We start from the raw sequence: 21,507 nt of genomic DNA on the forward strand, positions 1-21,507 counted from the left end.
GAATGCCTACAATTAACATTTTGGGAAGAAGGAAAAAGTATCTTAGGTAATCCCATATTTCTGACAATTTGTGTATAACAGAAAAGTCTAAAACCACATTGATTAGGACTTGGCTCCCTCTCAATGAGATACACCTTGCTGACATTAACAGCTTTAATTTCGTAGCCAACCTCAAACTCTGTGACAAAAGGTACTTAATTTCCACAGTTTGTCAAAGAATTACATTCATTCACTTCATAAAGTAAACACAAAGCAATAATGCATTAGGGCTTCCAAAATTAGAACCGGAGAGCCTAGGACCAATCTTGAAGTACTATATGGCTGCCTACTCCTCTTCCCACCCCGGGATAGACAGCCAAATATCCTTAGCAGCCCACTTGACTTACATGTACATAAAGATCATCTAAATCAATAAGATTAAATTGTAGAAGGACTGCTGCAACTCTGTATAAAGATGAAGGAGTCTCTCCATTTGGTTCCTTGAAAAAAAAAAAAGTTTCTATTTAGTGCATAAAGTACAACTAAAATCATATTCTTTACCTACCAATAACTAAGAACAATTACATCAAATAACTCTAGATCAACAATAAGCTTCACTGCTCTTCCTGATCATACATAACATCTGAACTGAGGACAAAGATAATTAGGTAAACAGCCCTTTTCATCTTCTGATGAACACAAAGAAAGGTTTCAAAAATGGACACACTTCACAGTACATGCTAATATTTTTTTAAAATCTGAAAATTAAAGAGAATAAGTGATATTTTACCCTGCATAATAATTACTTTTGGTTTCAGTTTTTATGTGTGTTTTCTTAACTCACTTTTCCAAGTAGTTCTCAGTGGAGATGCAGACAGACAAGAATGACAAATTTGGAAGTGCCAAACTATCTGTGTCTGCTTTAAACTTTTCTCCCCCTTCTTTTATTTCTGCGGTTTTGTGCTAAGTGTATCTGCTTGTCAATTGATTTCCCCTTCCAAACAGGTCTCTATACTTATTACACATGGATAAATCAACATTTTAAAATACAGAATGGTCAATTCCAACCAAGCCGGCCCTGTGGACCCTACACAGAAACAAAAAGACTTTCTCCGAATTTTTAAACTGCTCAGGGTCAGATGAATGGAAGACTGAAGCCAGGACAACTGGCAATTACTAAACGGCAAAATGCAAATAAAAAGCAAACAGTGACAATACATTATGTTCTGCTTCTACTCAGCGCTGAAAACAAGTTCTTTGTGAGGCTCCCCACAATTGCGATAGGTGTTATGGACATAACAAAGGAAGCTAACCAAACTAATGGATATCATATAAAGAAGTCTTTGTTAATGGATATCGTATAAAGAAGTCTTTGTTCACTCTATTTGTTAAGACAGGTACATCTTCAACTTAACAAGTTTAATTCTAAATACATAAATGATTATTTAGTATCAAAACATTTTCCCATAAAAACAAATGGTCAGGGATTCAGAGCAAACCCACAAAAGCTTATTATCTGACTTGGATCCACCAGGAACACTCTCATTATTCCCATTATCTCTGTTTTAATGAGCTCACAAGAAGCCCCTGACTCCCAGGCCAAACATCAACTCCCATACTCTAATCCTCATATTGCTCTGCACAATCCCTGTCCTGTCCTAACCCACCTTTCTGCATTCTTGAAAAACTTCCATGGAATCCTCTGGAATTCATAATCCATCCTCAGCAAAACCCCCTATATATCCTGAACCTCTCCTCTGTTCCCTTCACCTTCTTGCTCGAGCAGACCCTAGCACTCTACAGGAACACTACTCTCACTGTAACCCAGTCAAGTGGTGGCTATTTTCCCCAGACCCTCACACTACTAGGCCTACAGGTGGGGTATGAGTCATCTTTGCTCTTTTATAGTTGTTTTCAGAGTATTTATTCTCCCTCCACCCTCCCCTAAAGCCCACTCAGCTCTGAACTTCCAGTCATTCTCCCTCACTACTGCTGTGATCTAGTCTCATTCCAGTGTGGTCAAAGAAAATATTTTGTATGATTTCAATGTTTTATATTTACTGAGAAGTGTTTTGTGGTCTACGATAGGGTCTATCCTGGAGAAAGTCCCGAGTAAACTAGAGAAGAATATGTAATCTGTTGTTGCTAGGTAGTTTTCTGTGTGTGTCTGTTAAGTCTAATTGGTTTATAGTGGCTGTTCAAGTCCTGTTTCCTTTTGTCTAGGTGTTCTATGCATTAATGAGAGGGGGTATGGAAATCTCTAACAATTATTGTAGAACTATTTCTCCCTTCAATTCTGTTAGTGTATGCTTCATGTATTTTGAGGCTCTATTTGGTGCACATGTGTTTATAACTGTTTTATCTTCTTAATGGGTTGACCCTTTTATCAATATATAATGTCCTTTGCTGTCTACGGTAAAAATTTTTGTCTATCTTGCCCGATATTAGAATTGCCACCCCAGCTCTCTCCTGGATACTATTTACATAGGATATCTATTTTCATACTTCCACTTTGAACACATTTCTATCTTTGATCTAAAAGTGAGTCTTACGATAAGCATATAGCTGAATGTTTTATACATTCTGCCAAACTGCCTTTTAATTACAAATTTTAATCCATTTACTAAATTTTAATCCATTTACATTTAAAGTAATTACTGACAAGGAAGGACTTCTGCCATTTTGCTATTTGTTTTCTACATATATCATTTTTTGTTCCTCATTTCTTCCATTACTGCCTTCTTTTGTGTTTGATTTTTTTCTCTGTAGTGTACTTTTTTGATTCCCTTCTTTCCTTTGTTTTTTAGTTATTTTCCTAGTGGATACTGCAATTAATATTTTAAACTTCTAACAATGTACTTTGAACTAATACCAACTTAGCTTAAATAGTATACAAAAACTCTGTACCTATACATCTCAATCCTTCCCCCTTTTATATTGTTATATTATGTTCCAATTAGATTTATAATTGTTTTTATTCCTTTGTCTTTTAAATCATATGAGAAAAAAGGAGGAGCTACAAACCAAAAACTACAATAATATTGGTAATTTTGGCTTTTTTGTTTACCTATGTAGTTACCTTTACCAATATTCTTTATTTCTTCATATAGCTTCAAATTACTGTCTAGTATCCTTTCATTTCAGCCTGAAGGACTCTCCTTATCATTTCTTGTAGGGCAGGTCTACTAGTGACAAACTCCCCCAGCTTTTGTTTATCTTAGAATGTCATAATCTCTCATTTCTGAAGGGTAGTTTTGCTGGATACAGAACTCTTTACTGACAGTTTTGTTCTTTCAGCACTTTATATATGCCACCCAATGCCTTCTGAAGAAAAACCAACTGTTAACCCTATTGAGGATCTTTTGTATGCAAGGGGTCATATCTGTTTTGCTGCTTTCAAAATTATCTTTGTCTTTCAACAATCTGAGCATAATGTGTCTTGGTGTGGATCTCTTTGAGTTGATCCTGCTCAGTGTTTGTGGAGCTTCTTCAATGTGTAGATTCACATCTTTCATCACATTTGGGAAATTTTCAACCATTATTTATTCAAACATGCTTTCTGTCCCTTTTCTCTCTGCTTCTGGGACTCCAATACACATAATGGTACTGGATGGTGTCTTCTAGTCTCTTAGACTGTTCATTTTTCTTCGTTCTTTTCTCTTTCTGCTCCTCATACCGGATAACCTCAATTGGCTCATCAAGTTGGCTTGTTGTTTCTTCAGCCGTCTCAAACCTGCTGTTGTACCTCTCTAGTGAATTTTTCATTTCAGTTATCTTACTTTTTTACTCCAGAATTTGTTTGGTTCCTTTTTTATAATTTCTATTTCTTTACTGATATTCTGTCTGGTTTCCTTTAGCTCTTGGCCTATGGTTTCCTATAGATCATAAACATATTTAGGACTGATGATTTAAATTATTTATCTAGTAATTCCATCTCCTGGGCTTGCTCAGGGATAGTTTCTGTTTATTTTTTTCCTTGTGAATGAGCCATACTTTATTTCACTGCATACCTCGTTATCTCTTTTTGAAAACTGGATATTTTGACTATTATGTGACAACTCTGAAAATCAAATTATGCCCCCATCTCTGGGGTTTGTTGATGCTTAATGTGGGTTACTGTTGTTTTCTTATTTAGTGACGACTTATAAAGTCTATATTATTGTCGTGTGTGGCCACTGAAATCTGTTGTTAGCTTAGTGGTCAGCTGTTTTGAGTTTTCTTAAGGGCCTGAAGCCCGGAAAAAAAGAAAAAAGAAAGAGAAAAAACACTCTCCCAGTCTTTGCATACTGGCTCTGTGTTCGGGCATGCCTCAACACTTGGGCAAGCCATTTACAATTCCTAGTCTTCACTTCCTGCTTGCACAGAGCCTGAATGCCAGCCAGAGGAAAAAGCCTAGGATCTTTTCAGCCCTTTTCTAATTACTTATCCAGTTCTGGACATAAGCATGGCCTTTTGTTCCAATTCCCTGCCACATGCTATCTCCTTATCCAACTTCTTTCTTCCCAGGCTTTCAGTCTCTCTATTGCTTCTCTCACTGCTGTCTCTTGTTCCAGGCCGCAAAAGCTAGTAGCTGTGCCTTCAAATCCTTTCGGCAAAAGCCACCCCAGCTCTGGAGATGTTCCTAGTCAAGCCAAACAAAACAGGCCCTTACACCAGTCCTTCAGAGAAAAGCCAGAGAGGTCGCAACTCACAATTTTTTGTGTCCTCTGGCATTACCAATCTACGCTAGGAGTGCAGGCTTCTATCTTCATGGCCATCATTGAGGGACAGTAGGCAGGCAATTTATAACATAACAGTGCTCTCTTAGCCCAAAGCAGCAGCTTCTTTCTTCACTAAGCCTTTCTTCAGTTGCTGTAAGTTATTTTTACTAAATTCCAGAATTCTGTTAAAAGTTTATTGACAATTTTTGCCAGTTCATTAGTTGCTTTTATTGAGAGACAGAGCTCTGCTGTTTTCAGTCAGGTCCTACTGTTGCCATCTATGTACTCGTGGGTCACAGCCCTTCACTTAGCAATGATCTTATAGCTTCTAATTCACTGTCACTCTGTCTGACTCTATTCCTTTAATTTTTTAGAGGTTTTCACATATATGTAAATGATACTTCCATCATGCTGGCCTCTTGGCACCCTGAGCTCCTCTCTTTCAAAGATCTTCTCCTATTCCCCATCTCAGCCATTCACTCCATATCCTAAACTTTAATATTACCAATAACTACAACCCCCCTCAAAATGTCAATTTCACATATCCACCCTCAAATGGATCCTTAATGCTGCCGGACAATCATACTCTATTTCTCTCATCCATTCACTTTCCTACCCTCCTATATAAACTGTTTTCTACATTCTCTCCTAACCTTCAATACCTCCTCTCTCATCCTTTCATCTGATGACCTTGTTTTCAATTTCAGCAAGAAAACTGGAACAATCGTTAAAATTTCTACAAACTTCCACCATCACATCTATCCACCTACCAACAGCTGTACCTACATGTGCTGCCTTTCCAACCGTTATTCTAGATGAACTCTCTATGCTCCCATTTAAAGTCAATCCATCCATTTATACCATAAACTCTTCTCTCTATCCTACTCAAGAACATTACTCCAATAATTCTGTCCTCTCTCTCCTATATCACCAGTTTTCCTCCTTTCTACTCAATCATTCCCATTAGCATAAAAATATGTTCTCTCCCCCATCTTCAAAACATCTTCTCTCTTGAGCTCACTTCCTCTGCCAGCTACCTTTGTGCCTCTCTGTAACAACTCCTTATAGAGTTGTCTATTCTCACTATCTCCAATTCCACTCTCCCTATTCTTTAACACCACCCCAACTTTACCAAAATGGCTAGCTTTGCCCTCCCTGATGATAAATCCAATGACCAAATTTTAGTCATTTAAGATGAGGCATTTAACAGAGGTCATTGTTCCTTCTTCCACTTAGCTTCCAATATGCTACATTCTCTTTGTTTTCCTCTTATCTTGTACATTCCTTCTATATCTCCTTTGCTGATTGCCCCTCTTTTCCTAGGCCCTTTAACATTGGAGTGCCAAGGCTGGGCCCTGGGTTCTCTTCTTGTGTTCCTATACCCAACTCTTGATGATTTCATCTAGTATCACAACTTTAAATATCATCTACATGCTTTTCACACCTACATTTCTATTTCTAATGCAGTCCTCTCTCCTGAATACCAGATTTATACATCCAGTTATTTACTCAACATCTCACTTGGATATCTAAGACATCTCAAATTTTACATATGCAAAACTCAATTCCTGATTCCTACCCCCAATACGCCAAACCCATTCCACCCGAAATTTACTCTACCTCAGTTGATGATGACACCATCCTTTTTACTGCTCAGTCCAAAAAAAAGTTGGAAATAGCCTTAACTCTACTTTAGGACATTGTGTATCTAATCAATCAACAAATACTACTGGCTCTACCCTTCAAAATATATTCAGAAGCTCATTAACTTCCAACTGTTACCATAACCATATTGCTTCTTTGAAAACCTAAGTCAAACCACACATGTACACAGTGTCTTTTGTCTCTCTTATCTTTCTCTCTCTCACATACACACATACCACTCATGTCACCATTAGAGGCGGCCACTACAGAAACTCTTTACTCTGAAAGCTAGTAATTAATGGGGCATGGGGGTGGAGAATGAAGCATTTGTCCTGCCTTTCCAGTAGAACTGTATTTCAGGACAACAAGCAAGCCAAGTTGAGAAGGAACAATTCTTCTTTACAGACGAATAATAGCTAATAAATGTAGAAGACACGGTAACATTAGTAAGTCAGTAATTTGGAACCCCTAAGAAAATAACTGATTCAGGAAAAGATCATCCATGTATTCTAAGCCACTTAATGTAAGGTTAATGAAAAACTGGATATTCACATGGTGCCAAAGTATCAACCTACAGATAACTTCCTATTAACGTGAGGGGAAATGTCATTGTTGAATAAAGGAATTAGACTGTCATCAACTTATCGGAACATTAAAAATCAGGCAGGTATGAGACGTTATGGTATGAAACATACAACACAACCTATGAAGCCTTTTGCCATTAAATATTTTACCTGAACACAGTCAAGCTCTTAGACCTAACTCTAAGTACACAAGACAAACAAGGAATAAAGAACAAATTAAACCAACCATGGAAAAGCAATCAGATAGATCTAATGCTTGGAAGACTAACGGGGTCTTCCACGGTAATGGTCCCAACAAGTTAATGCCATTAAAGGAAGGAAGGTGGGTGGGGGGGACACACTAGTCTAGATTAAAAGAGACTGAAGAATCCTAACAATCAAATACAATGCATGGCCTCTGATTGGATCATTGTTTGAACAAAACAGTTGTAAAATTATTTGGGAGACAATATGGGAAATCTGGATATGGTCTGAGTTTATTATATAGTAACAGTCTAGTTAGATATGAAACTGGTATCACGGTTATATAGAAAAAGTCTTTACTTTTAAAAAGTACAAATTCACGTATTTAGGAGTAAACGTTCATGGTATCTGTAATATGAATTATTTCCAAAAAAAGTATAACAACATGTTAATAAACTTACTTCTAGGTGATGGGATTATGGGTATTCATTACACTATTCACTCTTTTCTATATGTTTGAAATGTTCATAATAAAGTGAAAACATAAAAGAGAAACAAAATGAAAAAATTAAGTCAGGTCACATCACTCTCCTACTCAAAATCTTCTAAGAGCTTCACAGCATCAAAGTCAAAACCCTTGTGGCACTAGCCCTATGTGATGTGGTCTCTCATCTTTGACCTCATCTCCTACCACACTCCCACTCAATCAGTCGGATCCAGCCACACTGGTCTCCTTGCTGTTCTCCAGCACATCAGGCATGCTCACACCTTACGGCCTTTGCACTGGCTGTTCTCTTTCCCTAGAGGCTCTTCCCCAAATATCTGTTTACACCTCCCATCCTTTGTTTCTTTGCTTAAATGTACCTTTTCAATGAGGTACATACTCTCACTCTTCTATGTAAAGTTGCAACCTACCACTCTGGCACTCCCACTCTTCCTTATCCTGCTCTACATTTTTTTTTTTGTCCCATCTCACTGATCACCTTCTAACATACCATAGTTTACCTTGAACATAAGCGTCATGAAGGCAAGAATTTCTATTTGTTTCCAAATGTAGTCCCAGCACCCAGAACATTATTGCCTGGCACATAAAAAGTGCTAGATCAATATTTCTTTTTTTTAAGATTTTATTTTTTTTAAGTAATATCTATACCCAACGTGGGGCTCAAACTCACAACCCCAAGATCAAGAGTCTCATGCTCCACCGAATGAACCAGCCCCGTTGATTAACATTTCTTAAGTGAGTGAATTTAGGTTATAATAGTACCTAACCATGACACCACTATTACTACTATTGCCATGTTCTGAATCCAGAAATCAAGGGCCTTGATATGGGTGAGAGTCATCATCTCCTTCCTCTTTCCTGTGGCAAGACAACTCCAGCCAAGTTTATCTTTTGGTACCCTCACACTTTCTAGGACACCTTTCTTTCTGACCTTTACGCTGATCTTCACGCTATCCTTAAGCCCTCTATTACAGCCATCCCTGTTATGGGAATCAAGCAGATGTGCCTGCCAAATTTTCCAAAATGTGCTCTAAAACTGCTTACATCCCCTACCATCCTTCCAAGTCAAAACATCCAGTATAGCTGATCCCAGGCTGGAACTAGAATAAAATCACTCTCACAGACTTCACAGCAGATAATAATTAGCTCTGTCTAGAAGTCCTAGCATTAAGGGGGGGGGGGGGGGGGGGGAAGAAGCCTATTAATCCAAATAATTCCCAACTGGTTGAAAATACAGGTTGTGGGCAAGGGGAGTAAACATTTTCAGGCAGTGAAAGGAAGAGGGGAGGACGGGGTCAGGCAAGGGACCAATACACAAGAGTGACCATATATACCAATTCCCAGGGTTACATCCCCTAAGCAGTTCTTCATTTTCATGGCTGTTCTTACTTTACCTCCCAGACCACAATTTATCTAATATCTTTGACATTTCTTCCTCTATCCTCAGTGGTCCTTAAGACTGCAGATTTGCACAACAAGATAGCTCAGGCAACAGAAACAAAAGAATGGTGTTACACAGAGCCAATACAAGGGTTACTCTTTCCAATAATAGGTTACTTCTAAATCAAATGTCTCCTGATTAGGTATTTCTTATATCAGAAAATCTATTTTAAAAAAAAGATTATTCCAACACTGTCAACCCCAATATTTTAATTCAGCTGAAAAGTGTTATCGTTATGAGGAACATTTTCATATAAAGATCTTTAAATTCTAAAACTCACATTCAACTAATAATACTTGATGTTATGCAGTAGGTCATCATTATTCACTGTAGTATGTTCTGAAACCTACAGTCTCCTAAGCCCTAACCTATGTTCTAATTAATTATGCCCAAGTTAAATTTTAGCTACCCTATCGCTTCAGCAGTTGGCTTCATGTTCTCAAACCCAAAGCAATCACAGCACATCTTAAGATGTGATGAATACTTCAACTTCTCTTTCCCTGTACTAAGAGTGGACTCCTTAGTTGCTGGTAGGAATAGGAAAAGCTGCCATCGCTAGTTTTTGGACAAACGTGAAGTACTCCAGCCTAGAAACCCTGCCATGTGTCTTGTTTGGTATCAAAATGTTACATGAAGTTCTGATCTGATTTCTCTTCTGGAGCATCCCAGAGAATAGAAAATGCAAGATAAGCAGAGGCATTAAGTGGTGTTATCTTTTGAGAATCCTAAAAGAAATGTGAATTTGACCTCCAGACGACAGGAATAGATACTCTTTACCAGAGTATCATCATTGCCTAGCAAAGCAACAGCACATCATGAACACCCCATAAATGAGTATTTCTTGACTGAATATCATAGGCAGGTAGACAAATTAGCAAAGCTATACCAAAAGGACAATAAAGGCCTTATTGTGTTAAAATCTTCCATGCTATCGTGAGCACTAGCTTACTAAAAACACAGATCACTCATTTACAATTAGTGAGCATTTATTGTAGGCTAAGCAGTCAATTAATCCAGAGAAATTAGTAAAAGAAAGACCCTGCCCTAAATGGCTCACAGTCTGGCAAAGGACACAGATATAGTTTATGCTAATATAACCTGCTAAGTGCTAGAAATCTGTGTCAAGTTTTAGGAGAAGAGATTAAAAAGTAACTAATTCCGCATGGGTGAAGTGCCAGCCAAGACTTTACAGAGCAAGTAGCACTTGATCGTAAAGAATAAATAGGAGTCCTCAAGATGAAGAAAAGACAGGTGAGATGGATAAGAATAGTTTTCTAGTTATAAGGAACTGCATGTAAATAAGGGTCTATACATAGCAACATCTATACCTAAGTTCAGGAAATGGCTAGTAATTTAATATGACTAGAATATCAGATTTGAGGGGGGGAAAAACACTAAAGATAAGGCTGGAAAGATAGAATAGGGCCAGATTGCGAAGAGCCTTTTCTGCCACATTTAGAAGTTTGAATTTTATCCTACAGACAAAGGTTTTTGAGCAGTGTATCAATTCAATCTCTTTTAGAACGTAACAGTAGTAATAACATGAAAGAAAGACTTAAAGAGAAGTAATCAGAGGCACAGACTTGCTAGATAACTATTACAGTGGTTTAGGTGAAAAATGATGTAAAACATGCATTAAAAAATTCCCATGGTCATTGTCAATACAACAGAATTCTAAACCCTTGACAATCTAAAGTGTGCCTACCTTTCCAACTTTACTTCCTGTTTCTTCTTTTCTCTCCCTGCATATTACAATCCAGCCACATCAGACTATGTATCATTTCTTCAATCTGTCATATACGTTCATACTGCCACATCTTCACTCACACTATTTGTTACTTCTGAACAGACAACTTCAACAAACTCCTATTCATCTTTCAAGGACCAGGTTTAAAAAGGGTTATATCTATAAAGTCTTCTCTGGTTCCATCTCCCCCAAAGCAAAAATTTTTCATGCTTTCCTCTAGGCTTTCACATCACACCAATCATACTACTAATATAGTACTTAGCACAAGGCATTGTTAGTTATCCATTTATCTACCACCTCTGCTAGAATGGCTGAGCTAAAACCAATTTACAAATGTTAAGTTGCAAATATAAAACCATGAGATTAATCTCTCTCTATATATACATATATCTGTGTACACACGCACACGCACGCACACACACACACACACACACACACACACATTTTTTTTACCTGGTAAAACTTGAATTTGAACCCAAGAATATGACACAGTGTTTGCGGTTCACACATACTCATGTAAGATTCTAATAAAGATATAAAGAAGTCATCATGTTCTGGCCTGCATTCAAACACTTCTAAAATGACATCCAAAACTCTATTGGGATCCAGATTAAAGCATCCTGCAACAGATGAGATATACACAAATTCAAAAGTGATTATACATCATTTCTAATAAAGCCATTAGCTTTCAGGGACAACTTACATAAAAAGACAAAATGTTTTTAAGAACAACTTCTTTTATAAGTTTGCTTCCCCTGCACCAGAGGAAAATCTTTATAATTTTTAAGGTGATCAAGTCCACTGCCCACATTTTACAGATGAGAAATAGGACTTGCCCAGGATTACAAAGTGGGTTAATAAAAGAACTGGGGCTGGAGCCCAGGACCTGTGACACTAAGTAAACTTTCTTCTATACCACACTGTCTCAGTTCTTGATTACTCAGGCTAGTGAAAAAGATCCACATTTTTAATTCTCAGGATAATATGACAATCAACGTATTTACAAGTTAGGCAACTAAAGGTTTTTCTTTAATGTTTTATGCAGAAGCACCTGGAATGTTGGTAAATAGTTAAAAGCTCAGGTTCATAAATGTAGAATATCATTTTTAGAATCATTTCTTAGTTCATCTTACATATACAACAAAACTACAAAATATAACTGTACCACTGATTTATATCTGTGGTTTCTGGCAGCATTCTAAAGAGAAAACAGGTATACTACTGATACTGAAGACATGAGAGAATACCAAGGGGTTGGGGACATAACAAAAGAGTATAGATAACACAAGCAAAGAGAGGACGAAAACAGACAATGTAGGTAGCCAAGGAAAGCAAAACAAGCACTGAATACATGCCGATGGCTACTTATCCTTGCTAATCTCTTAGGGTAAGCTAACAAGGGCCGATGGACACAGATTTAAAAGACATTCCTATCAGCCACCCCATTCTTTTTTTTTTTTTAATTTTTAATGTTTATTTATTTTTGAGACAGAGACAGAGCTTGAGCGGGGGAGGGGCAGAGAGAGGGGGAGACCAGAATCTGAAGCAGGCTCCGGGCTCCGAGCTGTCAGCACAGAGCCCGACGCAGTGCTCGAACTCACAGACCTCGAGATCATGACCTGAGCCAAAGTCGGACACCCAACCAACTGAACCACCCAGGCGCCCCTCAGCCATCCTATTCTTGATACATTATTAATTTCACTTGCATTCGGCTTCACTTGTTACCAAAATTACATTATAGTGCAGTCATATCATATGTGTACTTAATTTATGAGAATGCAAACATTTACACACAACAAAAAAGAGACAAATAAATTTAAAAAAAATTTTTTTTAACATTTATTGAGAGACAGAGAGAGAAGAGCACGAGCGGGGAAGGGGCAGAGACAGAGACAGACAAGACAGAATCCGAAGCAGGCTCCAGGCTCCGAGATGTCAGCACAGAGCCTGATGCCAGGCTCTAACCCACAAACTGTGAGATCATGACCTGAGCCGAAGTCGGATGCTCAACCGACTGAGCTACCCAGGTGCCCCAAAGAGACAAATAAATTTAAACAATACAGCAGATTATACCCACCATTCCTCTCAATAAAATGAATGCCTATGACCCAGAGTGAGCATGAGATATCAATCTGTTCTTCCCTCAATGTATATCAATTCCCACAGGCCTTGTACATCAAGCTGAATGGAATTCTAGAATTTTAAATTACATGTTTCATTAGACGTAGCTCCTAAATGCAAGCTAGCCACTTCATTGGGGCAAGCAAATAAATACTGATTTCTTCTAATGCTGGAGGAAGGAAAAAAAACAACTGTTGAACTTGGAAATGTTAGTTCTGAACACAGTGTGTTATACATGAGTTAAGAGATTTTTTCAAAGAAAATTCTTATATAACCTATTTTATAAGAGAGTTTGAGTTACTTCTATTAACTCCACACTTATCTTTAATACTATAAAACTAATATATGATTCATAGCATCTTAGCAATCACTTATGAAACCAAACTCTCCAAATATAAAAAGTGTTTCATTTTATTGTTTGCTTGTTTTTTTATAAAATCCAAAGAAAACATATTCTTCTATTTCTCATACTAAGGGGAAAAAAGACTAACAAAGGATCATGTCTTACTGAAAAGAGCTCCAGATTCTCATAAATTCTCCAAAGAAATATTTACCTGAAGGTCTGAGAAGAAAACTTCTAAATATTTTTGCCTCTCCCTATACCCCCAAAAGGTATGGCTTACGAATGTAAAAGTGACTCCAAAATACCAAATGGAATTTTTTTTTTTATAATTTGAGAGAGAGAGAGAGATAGCAAGAGCGAGCATTTGGAGAAGAGGGGCAGAGCAAGAGAGGTAGAGAATCTTAAGCAGGCTCTATGCTCAGCATGGAGCCCAACACAAGGCTTGATCCCACGACCCTGGTATCATGACCCAAGCCGAAATCAAGAGTCAGACACTCAACCTACTGAACCACCCAGGCACCTAGCAAATGGAATTTTTAAAAGCAGCTGGTGGAAATATAAAATGTAAAATGGTACACCTACTTTGTAAAACTACCAGGTCCCTCAAAAGTTAAACTGGTAACTACCCTATGACCCAGCCATCTCATTCCTAGGTATATACCCAAGAGAAATAAATGTCTATGATCATACAAAGACTGTACACAAGAATTGATAGCAGTTTTATTTGTAATAGTACACTCTCAAGTGTATCAACATATAAATGGACAAACTGTAGTTCAGTATAACTGTAGTATGTAAGGGGGAATAATTACTTAGCAATAATAAGAACTAATAATACAAGCAACAACATGGATGAATCACAAAATAATTATGCTGCATAAAATAAGCCAGACCAAAAAAGAATACTCACTGTATGATTCCATTTATAAAAGAATTCTAGAAAACGCAAACTAATCTACAGTGACAGAAAACAGATCAGTGGTTACCTGGAGAAGAGGAAACACAGTGAAGGAGGATGAAATACAAAGGTGCAAGACAAAATTGGGGGGTGGGGGGGCAGGAGGTGGCAGAAATGTGCATTATCTAGATTGCAGTGATGTTTTCACAGATGTATACATACATTATAACTCAAATTGTATGCCTGAAATATGCAGTTTATGTCAAATATGCCTGAATAGAGCTGAAAAAAAAAAAATGCCTCCAACCTGCTCTAACACTGACAATAAAGATTATGAAAGCAAGACCTAGCAAATTCTCCAGCTTTATAACTGCTCTTAACTTACTAAATATAAAATCCAATCACTAAATAAAAATACTCTATCAGAGATGAAAAAAAGATATATTAAATATAATTTTGATAAAATTGTGGGTTTATAATTACCTCTTAAGCTACATACACAAAACCTGTGAAATAAGGACTAGAACAGCAACATGTTACATAGAAATGTTTTGTTTCATTAACATTGCAAAAGTTGAGACCTTCAGCATGCTAAGTGTGAACCACCCTCATGTCTTTTTTAACAGTATTACTGCATCAAGGCTATTCTATCAGTGACCTGCACTGTGAGCTACCAATTTCTTTCTAGGTGCAATTTAAGGTAGTAATCTAAAAGAAAAGCTATGTACTTCTATTTATAACAGATATCAACCTTTGCATCTTTCACAAAAGAAAAACTGGTTTTTGAGTTTTCTATTAAGTGTCTCAGGTGTCATAAGTTAGTCCAACCAATTAGAATGACTTTTGCTCCATAAGATGTTACAAGTAACCAAACCCAGGATTTAGAAAATGATTTTTAAAGCCTTAAAGATTTGCTAAGTAACAGTTAAGCTATTTCATATAGAATAAGATTCTAGTAATAATCAGTAAGCTTAGAATGTCCAAAATAATTTTTTTTTCTAATGGCAGCTGTGGTAGAACATAGGCACTCTTGTGCTCAACCATCTTAGAAAGGCTTTTTTGTCTAGCCCAAGCATCAACAGTCATGTGCTCTTGAAAGAGAGCAGAAGCCTAGCTCCCTACCTCGATCACGAGCTACATTAGGGATATATACACACATATAATGCCTTTATGGCTTTCAAGGAACAAACGGAACCATACTGGAAAGGAGCAAGTAGAAAAATAAGTGACAGATCTGGAATGTACTCATTCCTTCATTTAAATAAACATTAAATAACTACCTGCTATGTGCCAGGTGCTTGTGATATGGAGATCAATAAAAGGCCTAAAAGAGTTCACACCTTTTGGATGACAGGCCTTTGAAGCAATGCACTGAAAAGTAACTCAAGTTTCCCCCGAAAGATAGACAAGATGACTAGTATATTAGAGCAAGTGATTGCAACTAGAGTAAAAAAAAAATATTGATTAAACTGACAATGCCTGTTTTAGCAGTGGGCCAAATTGAGATTACTGACAGAAAAAAAAAAAAATCCCAAGGTAATATTGTAAACAAGACTGGGAGAGATGTCCAGCCTGTACATTTCAGACAAGAAGACAGAAAGATAGCTTCAATCATCATGTTCTGAACAGAAACGACCTTATGAGACAGAGAAAAACCATGCTGTGAACAGAAGGACATGATCTGGCATCTATAATGACTTCAGAAACAGGCCAGGTCTGAATGCTTGTGCCCCACCTCCCAAATTCATATGTGGAAATTCTAATCCCCAATATGACGGTATTTGGGAGATGAGGTCTTTGAGAGGTGATTAGGTCATGAGAGCAGAGCTCTCATGAATGAGAGTAATGCCCTTAAAAAAGAGAAGTCCCCTACCTCTTGTACCATGTGAGGATGCAGCAAGAAGTCAGCAGTCTGCAACCTGGAGGAGGCCTTCACCAAGAACCCAACCATGCTGGCACCCTGATCTTGGATTTCCAGCCTCCAGAGCTGGGAGAAATACATTTTTGTTGTTCAGAAGCCACCCAGTCTGTGGTAATTTGTTATAGCAGTCCAAACGGACTAAAACAAGCTAATAAAAACCTATGCTGGACTATTTCTAAGAAGTAGTAGTATTTGCAAAAAACTGCACATCTGAAGGAAAGAACCAGAGAACCAAGATGCAGAGAAACGTACCTAACAAAAGTATAATTGTAAGAAAAAAAAAAAAAAGTATGTTTAAAAAAAAAAACAGTATGTTTGAGAACAGCAACTGCTGTCTTCTTTGTCACAGTGGAAAAAACAACTTCTTTGTAATTAGTATAATAGTAAAGAAACTTCAATAAAGCAAAAACATAGGTAAAGGAAGCAGTCAACTGGCTTCCCTTTCAAAGGGACACAGAGAGCTGACACAAAGATAAGATGCCTCTAGGCTGAATGGCCCTTATATCCAGATTGGTCCAATCAAACACTTGTAGTTGGTCCAATACAATTATTTTATTGGTCCAATAAAATACTAAGTACGTATATACTTAGTACACTAAAGTACACTCAAGAAAAATTAGTCAAAGGGGTTAAATGTCTCACAATTGCCCAAGAATCATTTGGCCTGGAGTCTTACTTGGTTTTTAATGGCCCTCTGGTCACTTGCCAAGTAACCAAGAGGACTTGTGGGACTGAAGGTGCAGAGGCCCCCACCCCAGGCTTCCCCACCCCCAGCAAAATCTACAGCCTTGGACACAAGACAACAAACGAAGGTCCCAAGGCTTGGTGAAGAGGGTTCTGCTTTTGGGTGAGAAGGAAAGGGTTAGAGTCTAGGCCAAACAGATCCTGGACCACTAAACCCAAAATCGGGAAGAACCATTTGCACTCCCTAAAACTAAACTCCAGTTAGCCTGCCCCAAAACTAATTTTTAGCCAGAACTCTTGATTTAGAGCAGAAATCAGCATACTGCGGCCCGTGGGTCAAATACAGTCGGTCTCTATAAATAAAGTTGTACTAGAACACATTTATTTACATATTGTCTATGGCTGCTTTCACACTACCATAGCAGAGTTGAATAGTTGCAACAGAGTTGAACAGGGCAACATATGGCCCACAAAGCAAGCAAATATTTACTATTTTACCTTTTATAGAAGTTTGCTGACCCCTAATTTAGAAGAAAGAAAAAGAGTACCCAGCTATTACTTTTATTTAAAGGGCATTCAGAAAAGTAGAGTGCCTATAGTTTGGTTCAACAAAGGAGTCCATCTCTGATATCTTTCTTTGAATTTCTATAAGATTTTTTAAAAATATTTTTATATTTATTTTGAGAGAGAGCAAGCAGGGGAGAGGTGGAGAGAGGGAATCCCAAGCAGGCTCTGCACCATCAGCACAGAGCTCGATGTGGGGCTTGAACCCACGAACTTTGAGATCATGACCTGAGCCAAAACCAACAGTCAGACACTTAATGGACTGAGCCACCCAGGTGACCTCTAAAAGATGCTTTTTGCCATCTGGATGCAGGGTTCATTTGTGTGGGGTCTATGACTTGGTAGCTGAAGAGCCTACTAATTGCTATCCATTCCATTTCATAAGTTTTTAAAATTTAGTGTCAGACTTGAGATCACAACCATCAGGTGGACTCAATGATTCTGCTTCTTTGCTTACTCATGAAGTAAACAGCCACTGTCTCACAGGATATAAAACACTGTTTATTTTGTTTAGGATATACACATTTTAATGTGCCAGAATCTTTTAGGGAACAAATGACTAGGTTTTAATTAAAGTATGATAAATAAGGAGTTCTTCTGATCAGACCAAGTGTCCTGAAATTTAAGCGCATTTAAATGCATACCTCTCAAACTAGGCATCAGTTCTGCCAATGGTTAGTGAAGGAAATCAGACCTGAGATAGTTTTGTAAGAGGTGTTATGTCCAGATTGCTCCTATAGAGAAATCAATGGGAATAAACAAGGGAAAACTCATCCAAAGATGCCATGAAAAATAAGATACTGTGTCAGTGAACAGCTTTGGCCAGATGAGACAAGGCCTGCGTGGAGTCTGCATTGAGGGGAAATCCAATAAATTTTTAACACTGAAAGAATACTCATTGGAACTGGAGTCTTAACCTCAATTTTCACGTTGATGAAAAACTCCTTTCTCAGACAATGGGGAGGAGGATGGACTCAGCTACCCAGAGAGAAACCCTGAGTCAGGGAGTTGAGTTTACTAAAATTCTCCATGTCAAAGAAGAGAGGTGAAGAAATCACTGTAAACTCTATGAGAGAGAAAGATGCACGTATTTTTCAGCAAGTATTTATTTGGCACCTACACACTAGGCACTGAGGTTAGAGATACTAACCAAACAAGACCACTGCTTTCGTGGAGCTTGCACTCCCATGGGGGTAGAAAATAAAATTCATGTCATATTATATGGTGATAGTGCTCAGAAGGAAAACTAGTAAATGAAAGGGAGTGTTGAGGGAGGTGGCCAGGGAAGACGATACTGAGGAGGTAACATGTGAGTGCTTCTGGTCTAATGTGCTTGGGGGTACAGCTGATAGACCAGAATACGGGTTTAGCCCAAGAAATCAAATTGTTTATATTCATGGAAAATCCATATATATCGTGAGCTTGTAGTTGTGACTACCACATTGTTCTTCAGAGACAGTAACATAACCTATTCCGTATGAGAGCAAAGTTCAAGATAAGACAGTAGTGTTTATTTTCCCAGTTAGATATAAGCATACCTTCAAGAAAATCCTTCTGTGAAATGTTCCTAAAATAGGACTAAAAAGGTATAAACCCACAAGGACAAAACTTAAAAGAAACAAGGATAGACAAGAATGTCAACAGGGGCACCTGGAAGACTCCGTCAGTCAGGAGTCTAGGTGTCCAATTCTTGATTTGGGCCCAGATCATGATCTAACGGTTGTTAAGATCACTCCTGAGATCCATGCCCAGCATGGAACCTGCTTAAGATTCTCTCTCTCCTTCTCCCTCTGCCCCCTCCCCGATGGGCACACTTGGGCAGGCGTGGTCTCCCTCTCTCTCAAAAAAAAAAAAAGTCAACAACAGATAAAATACAAACAACTGAGGAGCTTACATAGCACAATGAAAAATTTTTAAGTTTATTTATTTGAGAGAGATAACCGGAGGTGGGGGAGGAGTTAGGGGGCAGAGGCTCTGAAGCAGGCTCTGTGCTAACAGAGACCCTGAAGTGGGGCTCGAACGCATGAACCTCAAGATCATGACCTGAGCCAAAGTCAAGACACTTAACTGACTGAACTACCTAGGCGCCCCATAGCACAAAAATTTTTATGTGAGAAATATCATCTTAAAAGAGTCCATGGCAAGATGTAAGGAAAGACAAACCTAATGGAGAGCAATACTGCCAAGCATCTGAAACTAGATCAAAATGCTACAAGAAAAATGTAGAGCCTATCCTGAAAAGAATAGAAAGGAAACCCTGTAGGAGGATTTTTAAAAGTGGTCACTGCCACACAGATCAGCAAGAGCCCTGCAGGCATGGGCTACCAGTCTTGGTGGTAAATTAACAGGAGAAAGTAGCAAAGAGAGTAAATCAGCTGCCAGAACTAGACTCACTTCAAAGGGGGTAGGGGAATGTGTGAAATATGTGATAGGCATTAAGGAGTGCACTTGTGATGAGCACTGGGTGTTGGACAGAAGTGTTGTATATTTACGTCTGAAACTCATATTACACTGTATGTTAACTAAAGGGTAAATTTAAAATAAAAGCTCCTGGGGCGCCTGGGTGGCTCAGCTGGTTGAGCATCCGACTCTTGATTTCGGCTCAGGTCACGATCTCACAGTCCGTGAGTTCAAGCCCGGTGTTGGGCTTGGCGCTATGCAGAGCCTGCTTGGGATTCTCTCTCTCCCCCTCTCTCTGCCCCTTCCTTGCTCTCTCTCAAAATAAATAAACATTTTAATGTAAATAAATAAAATAGGGGCACCTGGGTGGCTCAGTCGGTTGAGCATCCGACTTCGGCTTAGGTCATGATCTCACAGTTCATGGGTTCAAGCCCCACATCAGGCTCTGTGCTGACAGCTCGGAGCCTGGAGCCTGCTTCAGATACTGTATCTCCCTCTCTTTCTAGCCCTCTCCCACTCACACTCTGTCTCTCTCTCTCTCTCTCAAAAATTAATAAACGTTAAAAAAAATTTTAATAAATAAATAAAATAAAAACTTCTTACATGCTATACCTGCTGATCACCAAAAGCCTAAGCTAAAAACAAAGATAACTATAGTAAATCTAGCTTTGTCTGGGACCCTACATATAGAATGGAGGAAGGGGATAAGGATTGGGACACTTCCTCTCTCTTTCTTAGTCATACATGAATTTCAAAAGCAAAGAAAAAACTGAGAAGTCGAGCATAAACATCCCTTAAAATATAATCAGTGAAGCAGGGAACAGGGCTTCTCCAACAGGTCTCAAAATCTAAGACATCTAGGTGCTGTGAAATCTTCCTTAAGATAGCACACACCTAAAAAATAAGCAAAAACTCTTTCCATTCAGAAAAATAAGGATTACCCTACTTTTCTACCATTCACTCCTCCTTTCTATAGAAGCCAATGATTTCCTCCACTCAATGCAAATAAAAAGAGTAATGCTAAAGAAATTCTCTATTTAAAAGGTAGGGAGAATAACACTTCCCTATCTTTTACAACATCTGCTGCACTTAGCAGGCTGTTGTAAAGACAAAATAAGGTTTGTATCAAAGTCCCTCATAAAGATATTTTTTAAATCAAGTTCAAAAGAACTAAATATCTCCGTGTTTCAAGAGTTCAATAAAGATTTTATTAAAGTTTCACATTTGCTTATTTTTTGCCTATAAAAGTACTGAAAAATACTTAAAAATTAAAGCTAGAAATACTAGAGAGAGCACAAACTAATACCAACACAGAGGTAACTGTCACAAAAAGATTTCTCATAAACACCATCCCAAATTTTTTTTAAGTAGGCTTCATGTCCAGCACAGAGCCCACCACGGCACTTAAACTCACGACCCTGAGATTGAGACCTGAGCTGAGAACGAGTCAGGCGCTAGGGATGCCTGGGTGGCTCAGGTGGTTAAGCGTTGGACTCTTGATATCAGCTCAAGTCAGGATCTCACGGTTCATGAGTTCAAGCCCCAAGTTGGGCTCTGCACTGTCAGGGCAGAGCCTGCTTGGGATTCTCTCTCCCTCTCTCCCTGTCCCCCACCCCAGCATACATGCATGCACGCGTGTGCACTCTCTCTCAAAATACTCAAAATAAATAAACTTTAAAAAAATTCTTCAATTAAGAAAAAACAGATGCTTAACCAACTGAGCCACCCAGGCACCCCAATATCATCCCAAATATTGTTAGTATTGATAAAATCTTAAAAGTACAAGCTAGACA

At 38.2% G+C, this 21,507-nt stretch overlaps 1 protein-coding gene across 13 annotated transcripts in view; it reads right to left on the reverse strand.

Annotated features, from left to right (window-relative positions):
• Positions 1–21,507, reverse strand: part of THOC2 (THO complex 2) — a 111,129-nt gene that overhangs the window by 60,126 nt on the left and 29,496 nt on the right. For all 13 annotated transcript variants that reach the window (XM_030304607.2, XM_030304602.1, XM_030304600.1 and 10 more), the window contains exons 8-9: positions 11,237–11,403; positions 387–479 (exon numbers count right to left, since the gene is read on the reverse strand). In XM_030304607.2, the coding sequence (XP_030160467.1) occupies positions 387–479; positions 11,237–11,403 (260 nt within the window). The remainder of the gene's footprint in view (positions 1–386; positions 480–11,236; positions 11,404–21,507) is intronic.

The sequence above is a fragment of the Lynx canadensis genome, chromosome X, assembly GCF_007474595.2.
Source record: "Lynx canadensis isolate LIC74 chromosome X, mLynCan4.pri.v2, whole genome shotgun sequence".
Taxonomy (NCBI): Eukaryota; Metazoa; Chordata; class Mammalia; order Carnivora; family Felidae; genus Lynx; species Lynx canadensis.